Below are 22,557 nucleotides of genomic sequence, written 5' to 3' on the forward strand. Positions count from 1 at the left end.
GGACACGACTGAACAACTAACACTTTGCCAATTTCATACATGTTAAAGGACCATAAAGAGAAATCGATTGCTGAAATACTCTAAAAAGCATCATATACTTTTTTTAAAAAAGTCACGCTGTTATTTCCTTAGCATTATTCTTTACTATATCCATCAAAACAAGGACCTTGATCCAATACCTTACCTAAGAATCCAAAAAGTAATCAGGTCACTTGTGACAACCAGATCTTTCCCTATGAAATATAAAATCCTTCTGCAAGTACCTAACCAGGTGCTTTGGAAATAATACCATTCAATACCATGAGAAAATATTTGAAATCGAGGGTGGCATTTGCTGATAGTGAGGTCAAAATCAGATACTTTCATGCAATCTTTACCTAAAATATTTTACAACATATTTTAATCACTGGTTCTCTATACCTACTTTTAGGAACATAAAATTTTTATTCTTAGTAACTTGATGAAATAGTAGTAAAAGAAGGGAAACCATTTCATTAAAAGTTATTATAGGTGTAGTTGTTATTGATTACTATGCTATCTAATATATTATTTACAGAGATGAATACTTTTTAGATTCAATTTAATTCAATAAATAGCAGGTTTAATAATGGAAAGCAGAAATTTTACAAAGAAATAAAATTAATGTCTCAAAACCATCATTTCAGCTTAAAAAGGGAAGTAATAAAAAAAAAGTCTGCTGCATAGTTTTATTAATCCATAATCCTGAGTTCTCATTCTGTGAAAATGTGGATAAAAATTATAAATATCAGATTAAAAGTCTTCATATATAAGATCATAATTCTTCATAAAATCACAGAAAAGAATTTTAAACTGAGTGACACAGAGCTGTTTCCTACCAATAATTTTTAAAAAATCAACAACAGGGGTAAAATAAAAGAGAACAGTCATTATAGTATAATAATGTAAAGAAAAATTCAATTCAATTCAGAAAGTTGGCTAAATTAACATAATGAAACGGCAACCCACTCCAGTATTCTTGTCTGGGAAATCCCGTGGACAGAAAAGCCTGGAGGGCTACAGTTCACAGGGTCACAAAAGAGTCAGACACGACTTGCAACTAAACAACAAAATAAAATATTCCAAATTCTTAAAATTATATATTTTAATATAAAATATTATAGCAATAATTGTTTTCCCAGTTAGCATGTTATCATTAAGAGATAGACAAATAATTTGCTTTATGTGAGAGTCACCTTTTGCATTTCAATTCTAATTTACAAGGAAGTTTAGGCTGTTTTGTTTGTAGATAAAACACTTCCCTATATACTACTTAAGATTTCCTAGAGACTACATCTGAAAAGTAAAATCTAGATTCTTCAAGTACTTTTGGATTTCTTCATCAGGCTCCAGCAATTTAACTGAATACCAACAAAATATAAAATTTAGATTTCTTTTATGAGATACTCCAGAGCAGGACAGAACATAAAACAGTAAATCTACGTGTTAGTATCCTTTGTTAATTAGAAACACAAAATAATAATCATTAAAGTAAAAGTTTTAAAAGGTAGAGAGAAATTAACAGTACCATGGTAAATATCTTGAAGTGATCCACCACCACAGTATTCCATACAAATCCACAGTTTTTCCCGACTAATATGAAAGAGAAAGAAAACTATATTAGCTAGTAATTCTCGACCACTGACATACTTGGAAGATTGTCACTCTTCAGCATAGCAAGGTTTAGGATATATTACAACAGGAAATTGTCCTGATAGTTTTTCTTCAGGATACAGAAAAGCATACTAATTTTAGCTCTGTTACCATCTTAAATAGTTTAGAATGTGATCGGTATTACAAGCTAAAACACTTACTTGTAATCGTTCATAGTATCTTATTAAGGTTGCCAGATAAGGTATAAATGCATAAATGAAGCTGTCATTATTAATATAACAGAGAAGCCAATAAGAAGATCTGAGAAATTTTAGAACTTTGGACAAATAATTTTTAAAATTTAAATACAAAACAGCATCTATATGAAAGGGAGGGGACGCGGCAAAGAAGTATGAGATACAAAGAGAGAGATTAGATGTTTTGTGTTTTTCACCTGAGATAGCTCCCAAAGTAGGCAACAATGTTGCAGTGTTTACATTCTTTAACCATAAATATCTCTTGCTGAATCAAAGAAAAATCATCTCCTGAAAAACAAAATGATAATAACTTGGTCAACATGTTACATTTTGTGTCTCTATGTATAGGAAGAAGGAAGGAAACCTTCACAGCAAATATCAAAGATGAAGAATTAGACATTCTTAATACTTTAATGAGAATGTACACTTGCCGTTTCCTTCTACAAAGTCGGAAGCCATAAAAATGCATGAAGTCCTAAAACTCATAATTTCACTTCAATATTTACTTTCTTGAGATATGCAGAGATAATATTCTCTACAATACTATTTATTAATTAAAGAATAGTCAAACAACTTATGGTACAGTCATAGATATTACAACACAGTTATAACACGCTTTGCTATGAAAATATGCTCATGACACATTAAGTGAAAAAGGAATATTATGTAAGTACATATGCAGAAAAAATGTCTCAATAAATATACATAATGTTTAAGTCTGGGTAATAAAATTTTAAGTAATTTGGTTCTCTTCTTTTTTTATTTATATTTTCCAATTTGTCTACCAAATATCCATTTGGGTTAACTACAAAAAGCTATATTAAAATAAAATATTTATTGTATATGGGAATTTTGCAGTCATTATGGGCTGCTTAGAATGACACTGTCACTATCAAACTTCATTTTGGATAAAAATAGTGTTTTATTTCAGTAAAAGGAGTTTAGGAGTTGATAAATGAGTGCATTTGTATTATGTAAATGCAATATAATGTACAAGATCTCGAGGTCTGTATTAACACACCTGGATTTAAGTCTGGACTCCGCCATTCATTGGCAATGTAACCTTGGGCAATCTAACTCTTCTGAATCACACCTGAATCCATTACATACTGTCTAAATTCATTCCTTATCTACCACTTTGGCTTCCTTATCTACCACTTCCCTAAACATTCCCTACATTTTAGTAATACCAGTTGCTGGCCATTTTTGTAACAGATTCTTATGTCCCCAAGTTTCTGTTACTGCAAGTCTCTCAGGTGGGAAAGTTGTGAGGAAGAGGATGGAGTGCATTTAGTAAAATATCTGACACAGAATAAATACAATAGCAGTATTATATGCTGGAGACAAGAAAGATACAAACAAATGTGTTCCTCATTAGGATATCACCATAAGATATTTTTATTAGATAGTGTTTTGTAATGTTCTTTTGCAAAACAACATCAGGTTTAAAACCTGAGCCTTCTGCATTGTAGCTGGATTCTTCTGCTGCTGCTAAGTCGCTTCAGTCGTGTCCGACTCTGTGCAACCCCACAGACGGCAGCCCACCAGGCTCCCCCGTCCCTGGGATTCTCCAGGCAAGAACACTGGAGTGGGTTGCCATTGCCTTTTCCAATGCATGAAAGTGAAAAGTGAAAGTGAAGTCGCTCAGTCGTGTCCGACTCTTAGCGACCCCATAGACTGCAGCCTACCAGGCTCCTCCGTCCATGGGATTTTCCAGGCAAGAGTACTGGAGTGGGGTGCCATTGCCTTCTCCGTGTATTCTTCTACCACTGTGCTACCACGAAAGCCCTAGCTCTAACTTAATCATCTTAGAATAACATACAAGGACCAAGAAGGAAAAGCTTAGAAATTAGGTCTTAGATAAATAAATAAAATTCTCACACAAATCAGAGATGTTTTCCCTTTTATACCACAACTGTCAATTGAAAGCCAAAACAAAATATTGTTGCCATGTCATAAAATACTTTTCAAAAAAAATAAAACATTACTGATGTGGTTTATACACACATTTAACTATGACAAACCAAATTTTATTCATAATCATGAAAGCATTTTCAACAGTCCCTTCACGTAAACATTAATTGATATTTCAGTTAACTAATTTAATGTTAACAATTTTAAAGAACTAGATAAATCAAATAAGGACACAGTCTTCTAACAATCAAAGTCTGAGTAAAAATCTTTACAGAAAATTTAGCTTTTACTTGTAAAAGTGAGAAAACACGTGCCACATGAATGGTTACATATACCTTAAACATAATAGTCTGCAAATAGAAGGGCCATCAGTGAAGATAATCCAAAATAGACAATAATCTCACATTCCCCATTATCAACAGAGGCAGCAACAGGGAGCAATTCTTGAAAATTATAGTAAAAACCTGCCCACCCAGATGTGGAGGCTTTGCTTGTAAACTTATGGATTCAAAGAATTGTGTCTCCTTCCTCCTCCCTCTGAGCCCTCCCATTAGAGTAGTTCTCACCCCTCTGCCTGAAACTTTTCCATTATATATTAAATTTTATTATTCATACAGGCTAATTTCAACAAGCAGGCTAGATTCCAGTCCATCCTTCATTTTATCAAGAAGCCCTGAATTACAAAGGAAAGAAAAGTAAAGAATCACCCTTTGTTACTATATGCTTTGGATATCTACCTACTCACTTCCACGTGTTTCTTTTTAAATTATTTATTTTTAATTGGAGGATAATTGCTCTGCAATATTGTGTTGGTTTCTGCCATATATCAACATGAATCAGCCATAGGTATATGTATGCCCCCTTCCTCTTCAACCTCCTTCCCACTTCCCTCCATCCCCAACTCGCTATGTGTTTCTGATTGTTTTTGGCCATGAAATCTGGCTTCTGGGATCTTACTTCCCTGACCAGGAATAGAATCAGTGCCCTGTGCAATGAAGGCACAGAGTTCTAATCACTGGACCACCAGGAAATTCCCTATCCACTCACTTTTCCTTTTTTTTTAATTGAAGTATAGTTAACACCTACCCACTTTTAAATGATCACCAAAGTCTCATCCGTTTGGATCATCAAAAAAGCAAGAGAATTCCAGAAAAATATCTATTTCTGCTTTATTGACTACACCAAAGCCTTTGACTGTGTGGATCACCACAAACTGCGGAAAAATCTAAAAGACGTGGGAATACCAGACCACCTGACCTGCCTGAGAAATCTGTATGCAGGTCAAGAAGCAACAGTTAGAACTGGACATGGAACAACAGACTGGTTCCAAATTGGGAAAGGAGTACATCAAGGTTGTATACTGTCACTCTGCTTATTTAACTTATATGCAGAGTACATCATGCGAAATGCTGGGATGGATGAAGCATAAGTTGGAATCAAGACTGCCAGGAGAAATATTAATAACGTCAGATATGCAGATGACACTACTCTTATGCCTGAAAGAGAAGAACTACTAAAGAGCCTCTTGATGAAAGTGAAAGAGGAGAGTTGAAAAAGTTGGCTTAAAACTCAACATTCAGAAAACTAAGATCATGGCATCCGGTCCCATCACTTCATGGCAAATAGATGGGGAAACAATGGAAACAGTGAGAGACTTTATTTTTGTGGGCTCCAAAATCACTGAAGATAGTGACTGCAGCCATGAAATTAAAAGACGCTTACTCCTTGGAAGAAAAGCTATGATCAACCTAGACAGCATACTAAAAAGCAGAGATACTACTTTGTCAACAAAGTTCTGTCTAGTCAAAGCTATGGCTTTTCCAGTAGTCATGTATGGATGTGAGAGTTGGACTATAGAGAAAGCTGAACAGTGAAGAATTGTTGCTTTTGAACTATGGTGTTGGACAAGACTCTTGAGAGTCCCTTGGACAGCAAGGAGATTCAACCAGTCCATCCTAAAGGAGATCAGTCCTGGGTGTTCATTGGAAGGATTGATGTTGAAGCTGAAACTCCAATACTGCAGCCACCTGATGCGAAGAACTGACTCACTGGAAAAGACCCTGATGTTGGGAAAGATTGAGGGCAGGAGGAGAAAGGGACAACAGAGGATGAGATGGTTGGATAGCATCACTGACTCAACAGACATGAATTTGAGTGGGCTCCAGGAGCTGGTGATGGACAGGGAATCCTGGCATGCTGCAGTCCATAGGGTTGCAAAGAGTCGGACGCGACTGAACTGAACAAAAAGTATCCTCGTTCCAATTTTATCCTGTGTTCAAAAGAAACTGGAATCTAAGCAAAACAGAGTACTCTAGCATTCCAAGTGACTTTTACCTATTAAATGGCAGAAAATGTCTACTTAGCCTTTATTAGTTTTCTGCATGTATTATTTAAAACTAATAAAGAAAAATTTTGGTGTGACTTCAAAATTAACATCTTCCACCAATTCAGATTTGAACTTTTTAAATAGTGAAGATAGGGTACCAATATTTAAATTTACAGATTATTTTTAAAAATAAAAAATGTTAGATTTTTAAAATAGAAGTAAATACTGAAAAGCAGGAACATACCACTTAATCGGAATAGTTGACACTTGTCCTATTTGGCCAAACCTCCTACTTTGGAATTTCTTTCAAGAACATTAACAAGGCAAACTAATGGTTGTTAAAATCTTTATAAAATTTCTGACTTTTAAAAAATTTACTGTACTTTTTCCATTTATATTTCCAGGAAACAAGATGAGATATCATAAAGCAAAACTAAAAAATGTTTTAAACATCTATTTAAAGATATTTAAAGATTCCAACATATCTGAAAACTGTCTAACCTAGTAAAATACATTTAATTCACTATTTTATTTACAAATATTGGATTATTTCATAAGTATTTCCAAATTAGCATTTTAAAAAAGTAAACAAAGCATACTGCATTAATCGTCCTGGGCAATGATTTCATTAAACTTCATGCCTGTATGCAAGGCTCACAGTTTTAAACAAATGATAATTTGCAAACTTTTAAAGTACCATCATGTAGTTCCACCATAATAAGGGGATAATGTGAGCAGAGAAGACTTGGGAAGGCAAATGAGGATTCTGATGATCACCTTTCTCAAACTCCGTCTTGTTCTGGCTGTTGGCTGGCACTAACTACAGATTTGTTGAGCATAACGAGCATCTGTAAAATGAGTCAGAGGGTAGGCTGAAATTCAGACACAAACAGGAAAATAGGGTGACACGCACAATTGTAATATTTGCCTGCTTTTCTAGAGCAGTCCTGATGCCTAACCAAAAAGATAATAAAACTCAAAATGGTATCATTGGTACTGTTTATTTTCAATACTTAAAAGTCACCATTTGTAAAATCGTGCTTCTATTTAAAAAGTATAGACTACAAAAATGAGAGAGAAATGCTTAAATCACTCTTAAAAATCATTTGTTTACATATGTATACAAAGGGCAACAAAAATATAGGGCAAAAAGCTCATTCATCTTATTAATCATTTATGTGGCTAATTAAAAAAATAGTTCTCTGTGCTAATCTATTTTTGCTCTTAACCCTAAGGTTCACTTTAGGATTAGTATTAGAAGAGTCTCAAAAGTCATCTATTTTAGTGAAATTTTAAATATAATATTATACAATTAAATTACCAGGAACAAGTCAGTAAAACTGTAATAATATTCAAGACTTTAAAATGATTATAAATTTCAATAATATATTTTTAACGGGGTGAAAGTATAATTAAGTTACAGCTGAGATTTCATTTACTTAAAAAAAAACTGTTTATCTTTTACCAGATGCAGGTTTTTTTCTAAGTCATATTAGCAAATAATTATCTTTTCATGTCTAAATAAAATTCTAAACCAGCTCATCTGTTAAATAAATACAAGGAAGCACTTTTGCATTATACTGGCTTTGGTGCGATTTTTTTTTTTTTAAAGTTGCATAGTACAGTCAAAAATTCATTTTTGAAATACAGCTGTCTCCAGAATTATTTGAGGCATCTGAACCAAATGTTGGGAAAATTCAATATTATATCATCGTATTTTTCACATAAAACTCCCCTAACTCTGTTTGCAAAATGTGAAAAACACATCTACTTTGGCTTTTCTGAAAATGCTTAAAAAAAAAAAAGTATAAAAATCTATGATTAACATAGAAATTATTTTTTTAAAGGCAAATACAAAAGAAAACAAATCCACAAATAAAACATATAATACTGAAATAACCCAAATGAATAAAATCACTGTCACAAACATAAGACCAATTTCTCAGATTTTAAAACACAGATTATGAAAATAAATGAAACTATTTACTAAAAGAAAAGTATGTATATTTAAATTGTAAGAAAAACATTTCTCAGGTGACTAATTTTATAGTTATTTATTATTAATAAATTTAATAAATTTACTGAAATCCAAGAAGGTTTTAAGGAGGAGAGCATTATGATACGATTTGTATTTTAAAAGGACCATTCTGGTGGCTCTGTGGAAACTAGATGGTGGTAGATGGGAGGTCTGGGAGAAGAAATAGAGAGACCAGAGGGCAAAGATGGCAATAAGAAGTAGATGGATTCAGCATATGTTTTGAAGGTTGAGTTGAAGGAAACTGCTGACAGACTGACCTTGAAGTACAAAAGAAAGAGAAATCAAGGACAATGCCTATATTTTTGGCTTGGCTAGTGGCTTAGCAAAATGGGGAAGACTGAGGGAAGAGCAACCTTGAGAAGAACAATTAATTCGTGAATCAAAATTATGTTATTCTTGATATTCACAGGCAAGTCTCTCAGTCTGGTCCGACTCTTTGAAACCCCATGGACCATACAGTCCATGGAATTCTCCAGGCTGGAATACCGGAGTGGGTAGCTGTTCCCTTTTCCAGGAGATCTTCCCAACCCAGGGATTGAACCCAGGTCTCCCACATTGCAGGCTTACCAGCTGAGCCACCAGGGAAGCCCAAGAATACTGGAGTGGGTAGCCTATCCCTTCTCCAGGGTATCTTCCTGACCCAGGAATTGAACCGGGGTCTCCTACATTGCAGGCAAATTCTTTACCAGCTGAGCTACCAGGGAAGCCCATTCTCTTCTCTATTTACCTTTAATTTCTGCCATTTTAATTACAATGTGTCTTGGCCTGTTCCTTTCTGGGTAAATTCTGTATGGGACTCTTCCTGGACTTAGGTGACTGTTTCCTTCCCCAGGTTAGGAAGCTTTTAACTTTAATGCTTCCAATATTTTGGGATTCCTACAGTGCAAATATTACTGCACTTGATGTTGTCCCAGAGGTTTCCTGTGTGAGTGCTAAGTCTCTTCAGTGTGTCCAAGTCTTTGTGACCCTATGGACTGTAACCCACCAAGCTGGTCCTCATTTCCTTTCATTCTTTTCTCTTTTTTCTTTCAGCAGTAGTGATTTCCAATACTCTTGTCTTCCAGCTCACTGACCCATTCCTCTGTATCATTTAGCCTACTGTTTATTCTTTCTACTTTTCTACTCTTTATTACTTCTAGCATATTTTCCATTCAGTTATTGTATTCTTCATCTCTGGCTGTTTTTTATACTTTCTAACTCTTTGTTAAATACTTTTAACCTTCATTCTATGCATCTATTCTTTTCCCTGCTGCTGCTGCTGCTGCTAAGTCACTTCAGTCGTGTCCGACTCTGTGCGACCCCATAGACGGCAGACCACCAGGCTCCCCCATCCCTGGGATTCTCCAGGCAAGAACACTGGAGTGGGTTGCCATTTCCTTCTCCAGTGCATGCAAGTGAAAAGTGAAAGTGAAGTCGCTCAGTCGTGTCCGACTCTTAGCGATCCCATGGACTGCAGCCCACCAGGCTCCTCCGTCCATAGGATTTCCCAGGCAAGAGTACTGGAGTGGGGTGCCATTGCCTTCTCCGACAGCTCATACAACTCGACATCAAAAAAGCGAACAACCCAATTAAAAGATGGGCAGAAGAACTGAACAGACATTTTTCCAAAGAGGATATGCAGATGGACAATAAGCACATGAAAAGATGCTCAATATCAATAATCATCAGGGAGATACAAATCAAAACCACTTGCGGTATCACTGCACACCTCTTAGAACACCTATCATCAAAAAGAATGTAAATAACAAATGTTGGCAAGGATGTGGAAAAAAGGAACCCCATACACTGTTGGTGGAAATGTAAACTGGTGCAGCCACTATGGAAAACAGGTTTCTCAAAAAAACTAAAAATAGAGCTACCATGTAACTCAGCAATTCCACTCCTAGACATATCTCCAAAAAACTAAAACACTAATTTGAAGAGATACATGTACCCCAATGTTCACAGTAGCCAAGATATGGAAGCAAGCTAAGTGTCCACCAACAGATGAATGGATAAAGATATAGGGTATGTGTATAAACACATACACAAAAGAATACTATTCAATTATGAAAAAAATGAAATCTTGCCATTTGCAGCAACATTGATGGACTGGAGGACATTAGGCTAAGTGAAATAAGTCAGATAGAGAAAGCCCAATACTGGATATCACATATATGTGGAATCTAAAATATAAAACAAACTACTGAATATAACAAAAAAAAAAAGCAGACACACAGATACAGAGGACAAACTAGTAGTTACCAATGGAGGGTGGCAATATAGGGGTGGTTGAGTAGGAGGTATAAACTACTGGGTATAAAAGTAAGTGAAGTCAGTTGTGTCTGACTCTTCACAACCTCATGGACTATAGCCCATCAGGCTCCTTCATCCATGGAATTTTCCAGGCAAGGAATACTGGAGTGGGTTGCCATGTCCTTCTCCAGGGGATCTTCCTGACTCAGGGATTGACCCCAGGTCTCCTGCATTGCAGGCAGACACTTTACCACTGAGCCACTAGGGAAGCCCACTGGGTATAAGGCAGGCTACAAAGATGTATTGTACAGCACGGGGAATATAGCCAATATTTTACAATAATTGTTAATGTGGTATAACCTTTAAAAATTCCATTAAAAATAAAAAATTTTAAATAAATAAAAAAGACAACCTGATAGAACAAAGTGTAAGTGTAATTAAAAGAATATTAAAATGGCCAAACATTGAAATCACATCAAATCAAGAATTTACTGGACTTCTATGTTATTCTTTCTGGGGGTAAGAATTTAAACACTAGTCAATCTCTGTATATGAGTGAACTCAAACACAAAGGGAGCAACTTTAAAGCCAAGAAGTGAGAAATTCCAATCTTTCAGAGCCTTAATTTACAAACCCAGCAACTAATCCTTATGTGTTAAATACCTTCATCAAGTAATGGTATGCTTTCTTTTCTAAGGTTTGTTGAGAAGTAAGAATTTCAGGATTTTAAAAATATACTCATTAATTCATGACCTGAATTATAATCAAAAGTAGGCTATACCCTTAAGTCAAATAAGTGAAACTGCGTTATGATGAGCCCAGTCTACTTGCTTTAGGCAGAGAAGGGATAAACATCTTCGTTTCCTCTACAAATTCAGCCCATTCATTATCTGGACTGTAACTGTTTCTTGAATGTAACTTGAATATTTATTTGCTCAAGTAACCCAAGAAGAGGCAAATCCATGCATAATTCTGTTATATTCTCTTCTATGTGTGCTAATGACATTTTGGAGATCATTTTACACTTATTAGGTGGAACTTAGTAAGAGGACTCTAAAAGAGTATTATTATAAAGATTATTATTATCCAGGAAAAAAAGGATACTGTGCTCTATCTAAAACTTTGTTTTTAAAGTGATGCCGCATGTTACCTCAGTAATCTCTCCATAATGAACCATACACACAATGATCAAAATATTGTATTTGAAATGTAAAACCATTTTAATTGTACAAATTAAGAAACTGGTTGGCATAATTATGGTCACACCATTATTCTACATGTTTAACTTTATGAAGCAGCAAGTTAATGCCCACCTGGTAAAAAAGCATTACTCCTCATTCCAAAGAACTTTTTTGTAGAAATACAAAAACCCATCCCAAAATTTATATGGAATCTCAGGGGACCTTGAAGAGCCAAAACAATATTAAAGAAGTACAAAACTGATGACTCATACATCCTAATTTCAAAACTTACAAAGCTACTAAAATCAAAATAGTGTAATACAGGCACTCTACAGACATACATACCAATGGAAGAGAATAGAAAGTCCAGAAATAAACTTTCGCATATACAGTCAAATGACTTTTGACAAGGGTGCTAATAAGACCATTCAACGGGGAAGGACTGCTTTTTCAACAAATGATACTAGGGAAAAGTGGATATCCATAGCCAAAAGAATGAAGCGGACCCTTACCTAACACTGTATACAGAAATAAACTCAAAATGGATCAAAGATCTAAGACTATAAAGACCTAAGACTGTTTCTTTCTTCAAAGAAAACATAGGGCAAAAGCTTCATGTTATTGGATTTGTCAATGGTTTCTTGCATATGACACCAAAGGCTAAGGCAACTAAAGAAAAAATAGACAAACTGGACTTCATGAAAATTTACACTGTTTTGTGCACCTACAGACACCATCATCAGAATAAAAAGGCAACCCACAGAATGAGAGAAAATACTTGAAAACCATTTTTCTCATAAAGAATTAACCAGAATGTACAGAGAACTTCTAAAAGCCAACAATAACAGAAAACAACTTGATTAAAACATGGGAAAAGGATTTGAGTAGGTATTTCTCTAAAGCAGATATACAAATGGTCAATATGCACATGAAAGGATGCTCAACATGAATAATCCTTAGGAAATGCAAAAAAACCCAAAAAAACCTACAATGAAATACCCTTCATATCCGTTAGGGTGACTGCTATAAAAATAATGAAGAAAAATTACATGTATTAGAAAGGAGGTGGAGAAACTGGAACACTTGTATAGTATGGATAGGAATATAAATTGTACAGCTACTATGGAAAACAGTATGATGGTCCTTCAAAAAGAATAAAAACATAATTACCATATGATCTAGCAATACCACTTCTGGGTATATACTGAAAAGACTGAAAGCAGGGTCTTGAAGAAATATTTATATGCTCATGTTCATAGCAGCATTACTGATGATAGCTAAAATGCAGAAGCAACCCAAGTGTCCCATCAACAGAGGAATGAATAAGTAAAATGTGGTATATACACACAATACAATATTATTCAGACTTGAAAAGGATGAAAACTCTGACATATGAGACAACATGGATGAACTGTGAGGACTGTTTCACTTGGCTAAGGTCTTCCCTGGTGGCTCAGTTGGTAAAGAGTCTGCCTGCAATGTAGGAGACCTGGGTTCACTTGGTTAAGTGAAGTAAGCCAGGCACAAAAATACAAATACTGTTATTCCACTTACAGGGAATGCCCAGAATAATCAAACTCACAGAGACAAAAAAAAGTGTAACGTTGGCTGCCAGGGGCTGCCAAAAAGATGGGAATGGGAAGTCATTTTTTAATGAGCATAGAATTTCAGTTTTAGCAGATGAAAAGCATTCTGGAATGAGTAACTGTTTTGGTAACACAACATTATGAATGTATTTTATACACTTAAAAATGGTTTGAATGGAAAACTTTATGTTATGTGTACCTTGCCACAGTAAAAAAAAAAAAAAGAAAAACTGGAGAAAAAATAAAGTTACTAATGCTCTCATTAGAAATGTTTAGGAGATTCCATGGTGGTCCAGAGGTTAAGAAACCACCTTGCAATGCAAGGGACACAGGTTTGATCCGTGGTCTGGGAAGATGCCACATGTCTTGGAGCAACTAAGCCTGTGATCCACAACTACTGAGCTCGTGCTCTGGAGCCCAGTGGCCATAACAACTGAGCCCGCTGGCCACAACTACTTAAGCCCGTGCACACTCGAGCCCACGCTCAGCAACATGAGAAGTCACCACGATAAGAAGCCCAAACACTGCAACTAGAGAGTAGTCCGTGCTCTCTGCAACTAGAAAAAGCCTGCACACAGCAACAAAGACTCAGCATAGCCAATAAATAAGTTAACACTTTTTAAAAAAGAGAAACTTTTAGGATACCAAAATAAAAAATTGCTTCAAGTTTTATATAGTAGTTTTATTTTCAAAGCAAGTTACTCAATACGTTTCAAAACAAACAGCCTTTCGATAGATAAAAGTGTAAAAAAAAAAAGCAGTAGGCTAAGGCCAGAATTAGTAAACCTATATCAACCAGTGAGGGAATGGCTGACATATAAAATATAATTATCCTGAATTTCACCAAATATTTCTCCCAAATCAATGAATACTTTATTAATCAAATTATCATAAAAGCTAAAACTGAAGTTAAAATTTTACTACAATCTTGAAAAGCAAATTACCTTAAGATTGTCAATGTGTCTTTCAATTTTTGAATGTGCATATTACAAATTTTCTTTAGTAACAAAACTACTGCATCAAATTTGTCTTTCATCAACAACCTCCAATGGAATTTCATACAACCATACTGGAGATACCCTACTGCCCTGACAACATAAAAAGACTCTTTTGGAAGAGGGAAACAAGGAAGGATTTATGGGGAAAAGTGTTCAAAAATTATTTTGAGAGTTTTAATACATACCAGGCTCCAATTTGATAATTTTTACTGCAGCCAACTCTCCCGTATGTATATTTCTGGCCTAAAATAAAAGTGAAAATAAAAATTTTAAAAAGTCTGTCAACTATATAAAAGTTACTTGGTACTTTGTTAATTAGCTACTTATCAATCAGGCTTTTAACAAAGCTGAGAAATAAAATCTTTATTTCCAATGAAATGAGAATAACAATTTTCCCAGTAAGAAAAAATATAGAAAAAAATACACACACACACACACACACACACACACACACACACACACACACACACACACACACACACACACACACACACACACACAACTACCTTTAATCCCACCACTGAAAGACAATTACTGTTTAAATTTTCGGTTTCCTTCTTCAAAGTCTTTTCTTACACTTTTCTCAATTAAAAAAATACTCACGGTTTTTATATACTTTATAAATATAGTCATAGGTCATTAAAGGAAAATAAAAATATCAAATTATGTATCTTACTATCCAGAGGAAAAAAGTTAGCATTTAGTCTACATGATTTGCCCTGTGTATGTGCGCTCAAATGCGTATGTGTTGCACAAGACATGTCATCACAGTCTTCTACAATATGGTATGCAGTTCAGTTCAGTTGCTCGGTCATGTCCAACTCTTTGTGACCCCATGGACTGCAGCACCCTAGGCCTCTCTGTCCATCACCAACTCCCAGAGTTTACTCAAACTCATGTCCATTAAGTCGGTGATACCATCCAACCACCTCATCCTCTGTCGGCGCCTCCTCCTCCCACCTTCAATCTTTCCCAGCATCAGGGTCTTTTCAAATAAGTCAGCTCTTTGCATCAGGTGGCCAAAAGATTGGAGTTTCAGCTACAGCATCAGTCCTTCCAATGAATATTCAGGACTGATTTCCTTTTGGATGGACTGGTTGGATCTCCTTGCAGTCCAAGGGACTCTCAAGAGTCTCCTCCAACACCACAGTTCAGAAGCATCAATTCTTCGGCGCTCAGCTTTCTTTATAGTGTGCAACGCTGCCTAATTTTCCATTGATGGTACATATAATTTATTTAACTTGTCTGCTATTAATGGGCTTTTAATAGGATTAGGATTTAATAGGACCTATGTAGATGACACCACCCTTATGGCAGAAAGTGAAGAAGAACTAAAGAGCCTCTTGACGAAAGTGAAAGAGGAGAGTGAAAAAGTTGGCTTAAAGCTCAACATTCAGAAAACTAAGATCATGGCATCTGGTCCCATCACTTCATGGCAAATAGATGGGGAAACAGTGAAAACAGTGGCTGATTTTATTTTTCTGGGTTCCAAAATCACTGCAGACGGTGATTGCAGCAATGAAATTAAAAGACGCTTACTCCTTGGAAGAAAAGTTATGACCAACCTAGACAGCATATTTAAAAGCAGAGACATTACTTTGCCAACAAAGGTCCGTCTAGTCAAGGCTATGGTTTTTCCAGTGGTCATGTATGGATGTGAGAGTTGGACGGTGAAGAAAGCTGAGCGCTGCAGAATTGATGCTTTTGAACTGTGGTGTTGGAGAAGACTCTTGAGAGTCCCTTGGACTGCAAGGAGATCCAACCAGTCCATCCTAAAGGAGATCAATCCTGGGTGTTCACTGGAAGGACTGATGTTGAAGCTGAAACTCCAATACTTTGGCCACCTCATGTGACGAGTTGACTCATTGGAAAAGACCCTAATGCTGGGAAGGATTGGGGGCAGGAGGAGAAGGGGATGACAGAGGATGAGATGGCTGGATGGCATCACCGACTCGATGGGCATGGGCTTGGGTAGACTCCGGGAGTTGGTGATGGACAGGGAAGCCTGGCGTGCTGCGATTCATGGGGTCGCAAAGAGTCAGACACGACTGAGTGACTGAACTGAACTGAGGATTTTAATATTATTTTGGAATTAGAAATAGATATATGCATATCTAATAGCTTTATATCTATCTATAGCCTTGATTATTTCCTTCAAATATATTCCTAGAAGAGAAAATATTTACCACTTAACAAAATATCATGGACAGACTCAGCATAAATAATACTTCAGTGATTGTCACAGCAAATATTTTAGCACACATCAAAGTCTATCAGTAAGGCAACCTATAAGCATAATTGTTACATCAAAAGGTATGTGGATTTAAAACGGACATGCTGCCATACTGCGCTGAAAAAAAATTATGGGGATTTATACTCATGCCTTGGAGAAGGAAATGGCAACCCACTCCAATATTCTTGCCTGGATAATCCCAGGAACAGAGGAGCCTAGTGGGCTGCTGTCTTGGGGTCTGACAGAGTCAGACATGAATGAAGCGACTTAGCAGCAGCACATACTCATGCCTAGCTTAGATGTTAAATCTATGTCTGCCAAGTTCTCTTATAGGTACAGATTTGTATTAGTTTTAAAAAATTATCTATTTTCTCAGTCCAATATATAATTTTAACTGGTTCATAAAACCATTCTTACTGCTAGATATTAAGGATATTATACATAGTTTTTTCATTATTTAAGATTTTTTTTTTAATGGATTCTAATGAAATGACTAGGTCAAGAGTATAAATATGAACATTTAAGACCATCAATACATACTGCCAAAACGGTCTAAAAACATTGTACCAACATACTGTCGTGTATAGTTGCTCAGTCTGACACTGTTTCCACTGTTTCCCCATCTATTTGCCATGAAGTGATGGGACCAGATGCCATGATCTTAGTTTTCTGAATGTTAAGCTTTAAGCCAACTTTTTCACTCTCCTCTTTCATTTTCTACAGTAGCAGTCTCAAATATTTTGTGATGAGAAGTTCATATATTTTCCTCGTCTATCATGGTAAATAGGGTAAGGAGAAGTCTCAGGAAGAGAAAACATTTTACCTCACCCCTATCAATGGCTACCCTTCCCCCCAACTGCAAACACATTTAGAAAAATGGGAAGAGGACAGCCAGAAGCCTCACAACCATTCCTACCCTCTCTTCTTCCCTGTCCTTAACAAAAGAATCATCTCAAGTCTTTTCCCAATTCCTAAGATCTTTCAGCATTTTATATCCATATAGTAGAATATTATTCAGTGATAAAAAGAAATGGTGGGAGTAGGAGGGAGTTTCAGGAGGGAGAGGATATATGTGTACTTATGGCTTATTCATGTTGTTCTACAGTAAAAATCAACACAACATTGTAAAGCAATTATCCTCCAATTAAAAATTTAAAAAAAGGAATGAGCCATAGAATGGACACATGCATATGTATGGATGAATCTCTTCGCTGAGTCCCTAACAATCACAACATTGTTAATCAGCTATACTCCAATATAAAAAAAAAAGTTCAAACAAACAAAAAACCTCAAAACAACAACAAAAAAGAAATGAGTCATCAAGCCATGAAAGATATGGCAGAACCTTAAATTCATATTAAATGAAAAAAATCAGTCTGAAAAAGCTATATACTATATGAGTCCAACTATAAGACATTATAGAAAAGGCAAAACCATAGAAAAAGGAAAAAGAACAATGGTTGCCAGGGGTTTGGGTGAAGAGTGATGAATAGGTGAAATGCAGAAAATTTTCAGTATGGTGAAACTAGTCTCGGTATGAAACTGTAATGGATACATGTCATTATGTATCTGTCAAAATCCACAGAACAACACAAACAACGAACCTTCATGTAAACTACTAACTATAATAATATATCAATATTGGTTGAATAATTGTAATAAATATACCACACTTAATGCAAGATATTAATAGAAGGAGAAACTGCATGGGTGTGTGGGTGAGGTGTGGATAAATATAACTGTCTGCTCAACAAGTCTATAAATAGAAAACTGTACTAAAATTTAGCCTATTATTTTGAAAAGAATACATATATAATTATATTAAGTATATTGATATTTTCAGACATATTGAACCAATATTAATATTAGAAACAATACAAATATGTTGTATTTCAATTTAACAGAACCAGAATGAAGATGCAGGAACCAAGAACACTGTTTTTAAGAGATTCTGAGGGACTCAGAAAGGAACACATCATTGAAAAGTTTGAATAAACACAGAATCACATAAAATAAAGATGGTATTTTAAAATTCAGCTACACCATGTATAAGCCAAAATATATTATTTGTCGTTACAGAAATAAAAAGTAAAGAATATAAGCTAAAGCTTCCACTGACAGGATAAACACTTAAGTGTCAGTCTCCATTTTGAAGACATATTATTTCTGTTCTCTCCAAATGAAGACACGATGGGCAAAAGTTCATACTCAGTACTTTTCCAGCTGGATTTTTAAAACAGAAAGCAGTACCAGGCTCTTTTATAATGAAAGGCAAAGAGGCTTTCAAAAAAAAAAAAAAAGATCTTCTAAACAGAGACTTTACAGATTCAATTTACTAAAGAGATCTTTCAGAAATTTAACTATACAGTTTCACACTTTAATTCAGTGGAGTCATACGTAGTACTAGTTTTTGAAACCCAACCTTTCATTTTGACAAGTTAAGTGTGATATTCTCAAGTATTTTTGTTTCTCAACTTTAACACACAAGAATTTGAAGATTCTGTGCTGTGTTTCTAAGAGGAACTAACAAATACCACAACACCTCTATAAGAAGATCTAAATTATTTCTGATTCCCACTTATCTTAGAGGTTACGGCTATACACTAACACTTAAGACTTAAGGGTGTACTAAACACCCAAAAGTCTAGTAAAGTATTTCACTATAGTTTATTTATTTAACTCTTTATTAATCAGGAATTAAAATTATTAGCTAAAAAAGATAAATAATAATAAATGGGATCAGTGCCACTATAAAATCCATAGAAGAGCCTTTCCATTTAAATAATTTTCTATACTCATTGCCAGGGTACTTCCCTTATCTCTTAATATTTCCAAGTCAATTTACTACCAGAGAAGTACTTTTACTCAAACTCTTCTGTCTTGGACTTTTAATGCATAGTAAAACATTAAATTTCTGCTTGTACCAAGAAGACGTTTCTCTTCCTAACTAAACCATTCCTATTTTAACAGTATTATGCAGTTGTCAGTTTTGTAAACCATGAACTTTGTCACATGCTGTAGGATTTTTAATGTGACTAAAAAATAATTAAAGTTTTGAGTTATCAACAAAGAATAAAAAGATATGATTTAAGGCATAGTCTATCCTATTAGTGAGGAAGATGAAAGTCCTCCCATCCCAGTGATTCTTCCCCCTCACCAGTGCATTCGAATATGACTACCAATTACATCTCTCAAGTCCTCACATCTTAACTGTCAGGGTTCCATGGTCCACCACTCTATTTATAATCTCTCCCTTACAAACATCCTTAAATTTCTTCTCTTCTTATCCTCTACCATGCTAGTCTAGCAAAATCCTTATATGATTAAACTTGATCATCACTAGTTCCATACTGATAGCTAAGTGTTACTGGGAAAAAAAAATTATAAAATCACACTAACTGGTCTTACTTTCAAATCATCACACAAACCTCACACTACAACTTCTCCACTAGGTTTGATTTTCTACTCTTCGTAAAACAATATACTTCTCTCTTGAAGCCTTCAAGACTACCTAAGCCTCTGTTACTCACTCCTCTGTTACCTATCCATTAGGATACTCTATTTACTGAATTTAATTCCATATGAATCAAAACCTCATCTTTTCTTTATCTAACATTCTACTACATAGTCCTATGGCTTTAACAACCATCTCCAGGATTAATTTCTCCTCACCCAGCTCCAGACTCCTAAATCCACGGAAACCTGACACGAATGCCAACCATAACATGTCTAACATATAACATTCAATTATCCCTGTTCCACAAACACTTTCATCCTCACATCTTCCCAATCTAAATAAAATTTACTGCAGCCAGTCAGTTGTTTAAGCACAAAACCCAAGGCCATTCTTCATTTCTTTCCTTCACATTCCTCACATCCAATAACTCAGTAAACAGTGGTATTTTAAAAATATAAAGCAAATTCATTAACTTCTGTCTACCTCCTTTGCTATATTCCAGTCCAGCTTGTGTCCATTAGGAATCAGCAAACTATTTAATGTGAAATGCAGAGGAACAGCAAGTGGAGGATAACTCCTAGTTTCTGGATTGTACAAGTGAATAAATACTGTGATTCCATTCACTAAGATGACAAACACAGAAGATGGACACATTCCATAGGTGAAGGGGAAGGACAGTGAAGGAACATAGATGAGGGGCTCAGATATGAACATATTTACATTTCAGGTTCCTATAGACGAGCCAATTCACTGGAAAAGACCCTGATGTTGGGAAAGATTAAGGGTAAGAGGAGAAGGAGGAGACAGAGGATGAGATGGTTGGATGGCATCATCAACTCAATGGACATGAGTTTGAGCAAACGCTGGGAGATAGTGAAGGACAGGGAAGCCCGGCTGCAGTCCATGGGGTCACAGAGTCAAACATGACTGAGCCACTGAGCAACAACAACAGAAAAGTAACTGCATATAATATGGAATATCCTGTAAGCCACTTAATAGCTCCTGAAGCTCAAGAACTAACATGGATTGGAGGCAGACTGGGCATCATCAACATTACTGAATCCAGGCCAGTAGATGAGATAACCTAGAAGAGTACATAGAGTTAGAAGAAAAAAATTCAAGAACAGAAATCCTAAAATATTACTGACATTTAAGGGATAGTGAAACAAAACTCTCCAGGATAGATTAGATGATAGCCCACAAAACAAATCTCAAAAAACTTCAGTTCAGTTGCACAGTCATGAAGAATCCAATCATAGCAGGCATCTTTTCCAATGACAATTAGACTAAAAATGAACAAGGAAAAAAGCTGCAAAAAATACAAACACATGGAGGCTAAACAATACGCTACTAACCACTGAAGAAATCAAAGAGGAAATTTAAAAAGTACCTGGAGACAAATGAAAATGGAAACACAGCCATCCAAAATCTACGGGATACAGCAAAAGTAATTCTAAAAGGAGTTTATACAGATACAAGCCTACCTCAGGAAACAAGAAAAATCTCAAACATCTAACCATACACCTAAAGAAACTAGAAAAATAACAAACAAAACCAAAAGTTATTAGGAGGAAAAAAATAATAAAAATGAGAGCAGAAATAAGTGAAATAGAAAAAAAATTTTAATGTGAAAGATCAATAAAACTAAGAGCCGGTTCCTTGAAAATATGAAGAAAATTGATAAATCTTTAGCCAGACTCATCAAGAAAAAAAAAAGAGAAAACACAAATAAAATCAGAAAAGAAAGAGAAGTTACAACTGACATCACATATATCCAAGGATCATACGAGAATATTACAAACAATTATAAACAAATAAAATGGACTACCCAGAAAAAATGCACAAATTCCTAGAAGCAGACAAACTCTTACTGAATCAGGAAGAAACATAAAATATCAGCAGATCAATTACCAATAATGAAATTAAATCAGTAATAAAATTTTTCTCAACAAAATTCCAGGACCAGACAGCTTAAAAAGTAATTCTACTAAGTATTTAAAGAAGAGTTAACACCAACCCTTTGCAAATTACTCCAAAAAAAATGAAAGAAGGAATACTTCTGAACTGATTCTATGAGGCTTCAAGTACCATCCTCATACCAAAACCAGACAAAGACACAACAAAAAAGAAAATTAAAGAATAATATCATGATGAATATAGATATAAAAATCCTCCACAAAATATGAGCAAACTGAATTTAATAATACATTAAAAGGATTATACACTATAAACAAATGATATTTATCCCAGGGATACAGGATGGTTCAATAGCTTCAAATCAATCAATGTGATATATCACATGAACAAACTAAAGAATAAAAATCATATAATCATCTTAAGAGATACAGAAAAAGTTTTTGACAAAGTTCAACATCCATTTATGATAAAGACTCAACAAAGCGAGTATAAAGGGAACATACCTCAGCACAATAAAAGCCATATATGACCAATCTACAGTGAACATCATACTTAACAGTGAAAAGCTGAAAGCATTTCCTGTGAAATCAAGAACAAGACAAGGATGCCCATTCTCACCACTCATATTCAACACAGTTTTGGAAGTCCTAGCCACAGCAATCAAAGAACAAAAATAAATAAAAGGAATCCAAATTGGAAAGGAAGACATAAAACTATCAGTACTTGTAGATGACATATTATATACAGAGAAAATTCTTAAGATGCCACCAAAAAACTATTAAAACTAATAAATGAATTTAGTAA

General features: G+C 35.1%; 1 protein-coding gene across 13 annotated transcripts in view; it reads right to left on the reverse strand.

The window, feature by feature from the left end:
• The window catches only part of MAP4K5 (mitogen-activated protein kinase kinase kinase kinase 5), a 106,292-nt gene that overhangs the window by 66,219 nt on the left and 17,516 nt on the right, over positions 1-22,557 (reverse strand). For 10 of the 13 annotated variants that reach the window (XR_014059888.1, XM_081511289.1, XM_081511292.1 and 7 more), the window contains 3 exons: positions 14,332-14,389; positions 2,066-2,156; positions 1,547-1,611 (listed from right to left, as the gene is read on the reverse strand). Coding sequence is in view for 11 of the 13 variants with exons in the window: in XM_081511289.1 (XP_081367415.1) it covers positions 1,547-1,611; positions 2,066-2,156; positions 14,332-14,389 (214 nt within the window). In the remaining 2 variants the exon portion in view is untranslated. The remainder of the gene's footprint in view (positions 1-1,546; positions 1,612-2,065; positions 2,157-14,331; positions 14,390-22,557) is intronic. The other 3 variants (XM_081511296.1, XM_081511294.1, XM_081511295.1) reach the window with 1 other exon arrangement.

This window comes from Giraffa tippelskirchi, chromosome 7 (genome assembly GCF_054371585.1).
Source record: "Giraffa tippelskirchi isolate mGirTip1 chromosome 7, T2T-mGirTip1v1.2.pri, whole genome shotgun sequence".
In the NCBI taxonomy this organism is placed as follows: domain Eukaryota; kingdom Metazoa; phylum Chordata; class Mammalia; order Artiodactyla; family Giraffidae; genus Giraffa; species Giraffa tippelskirchi.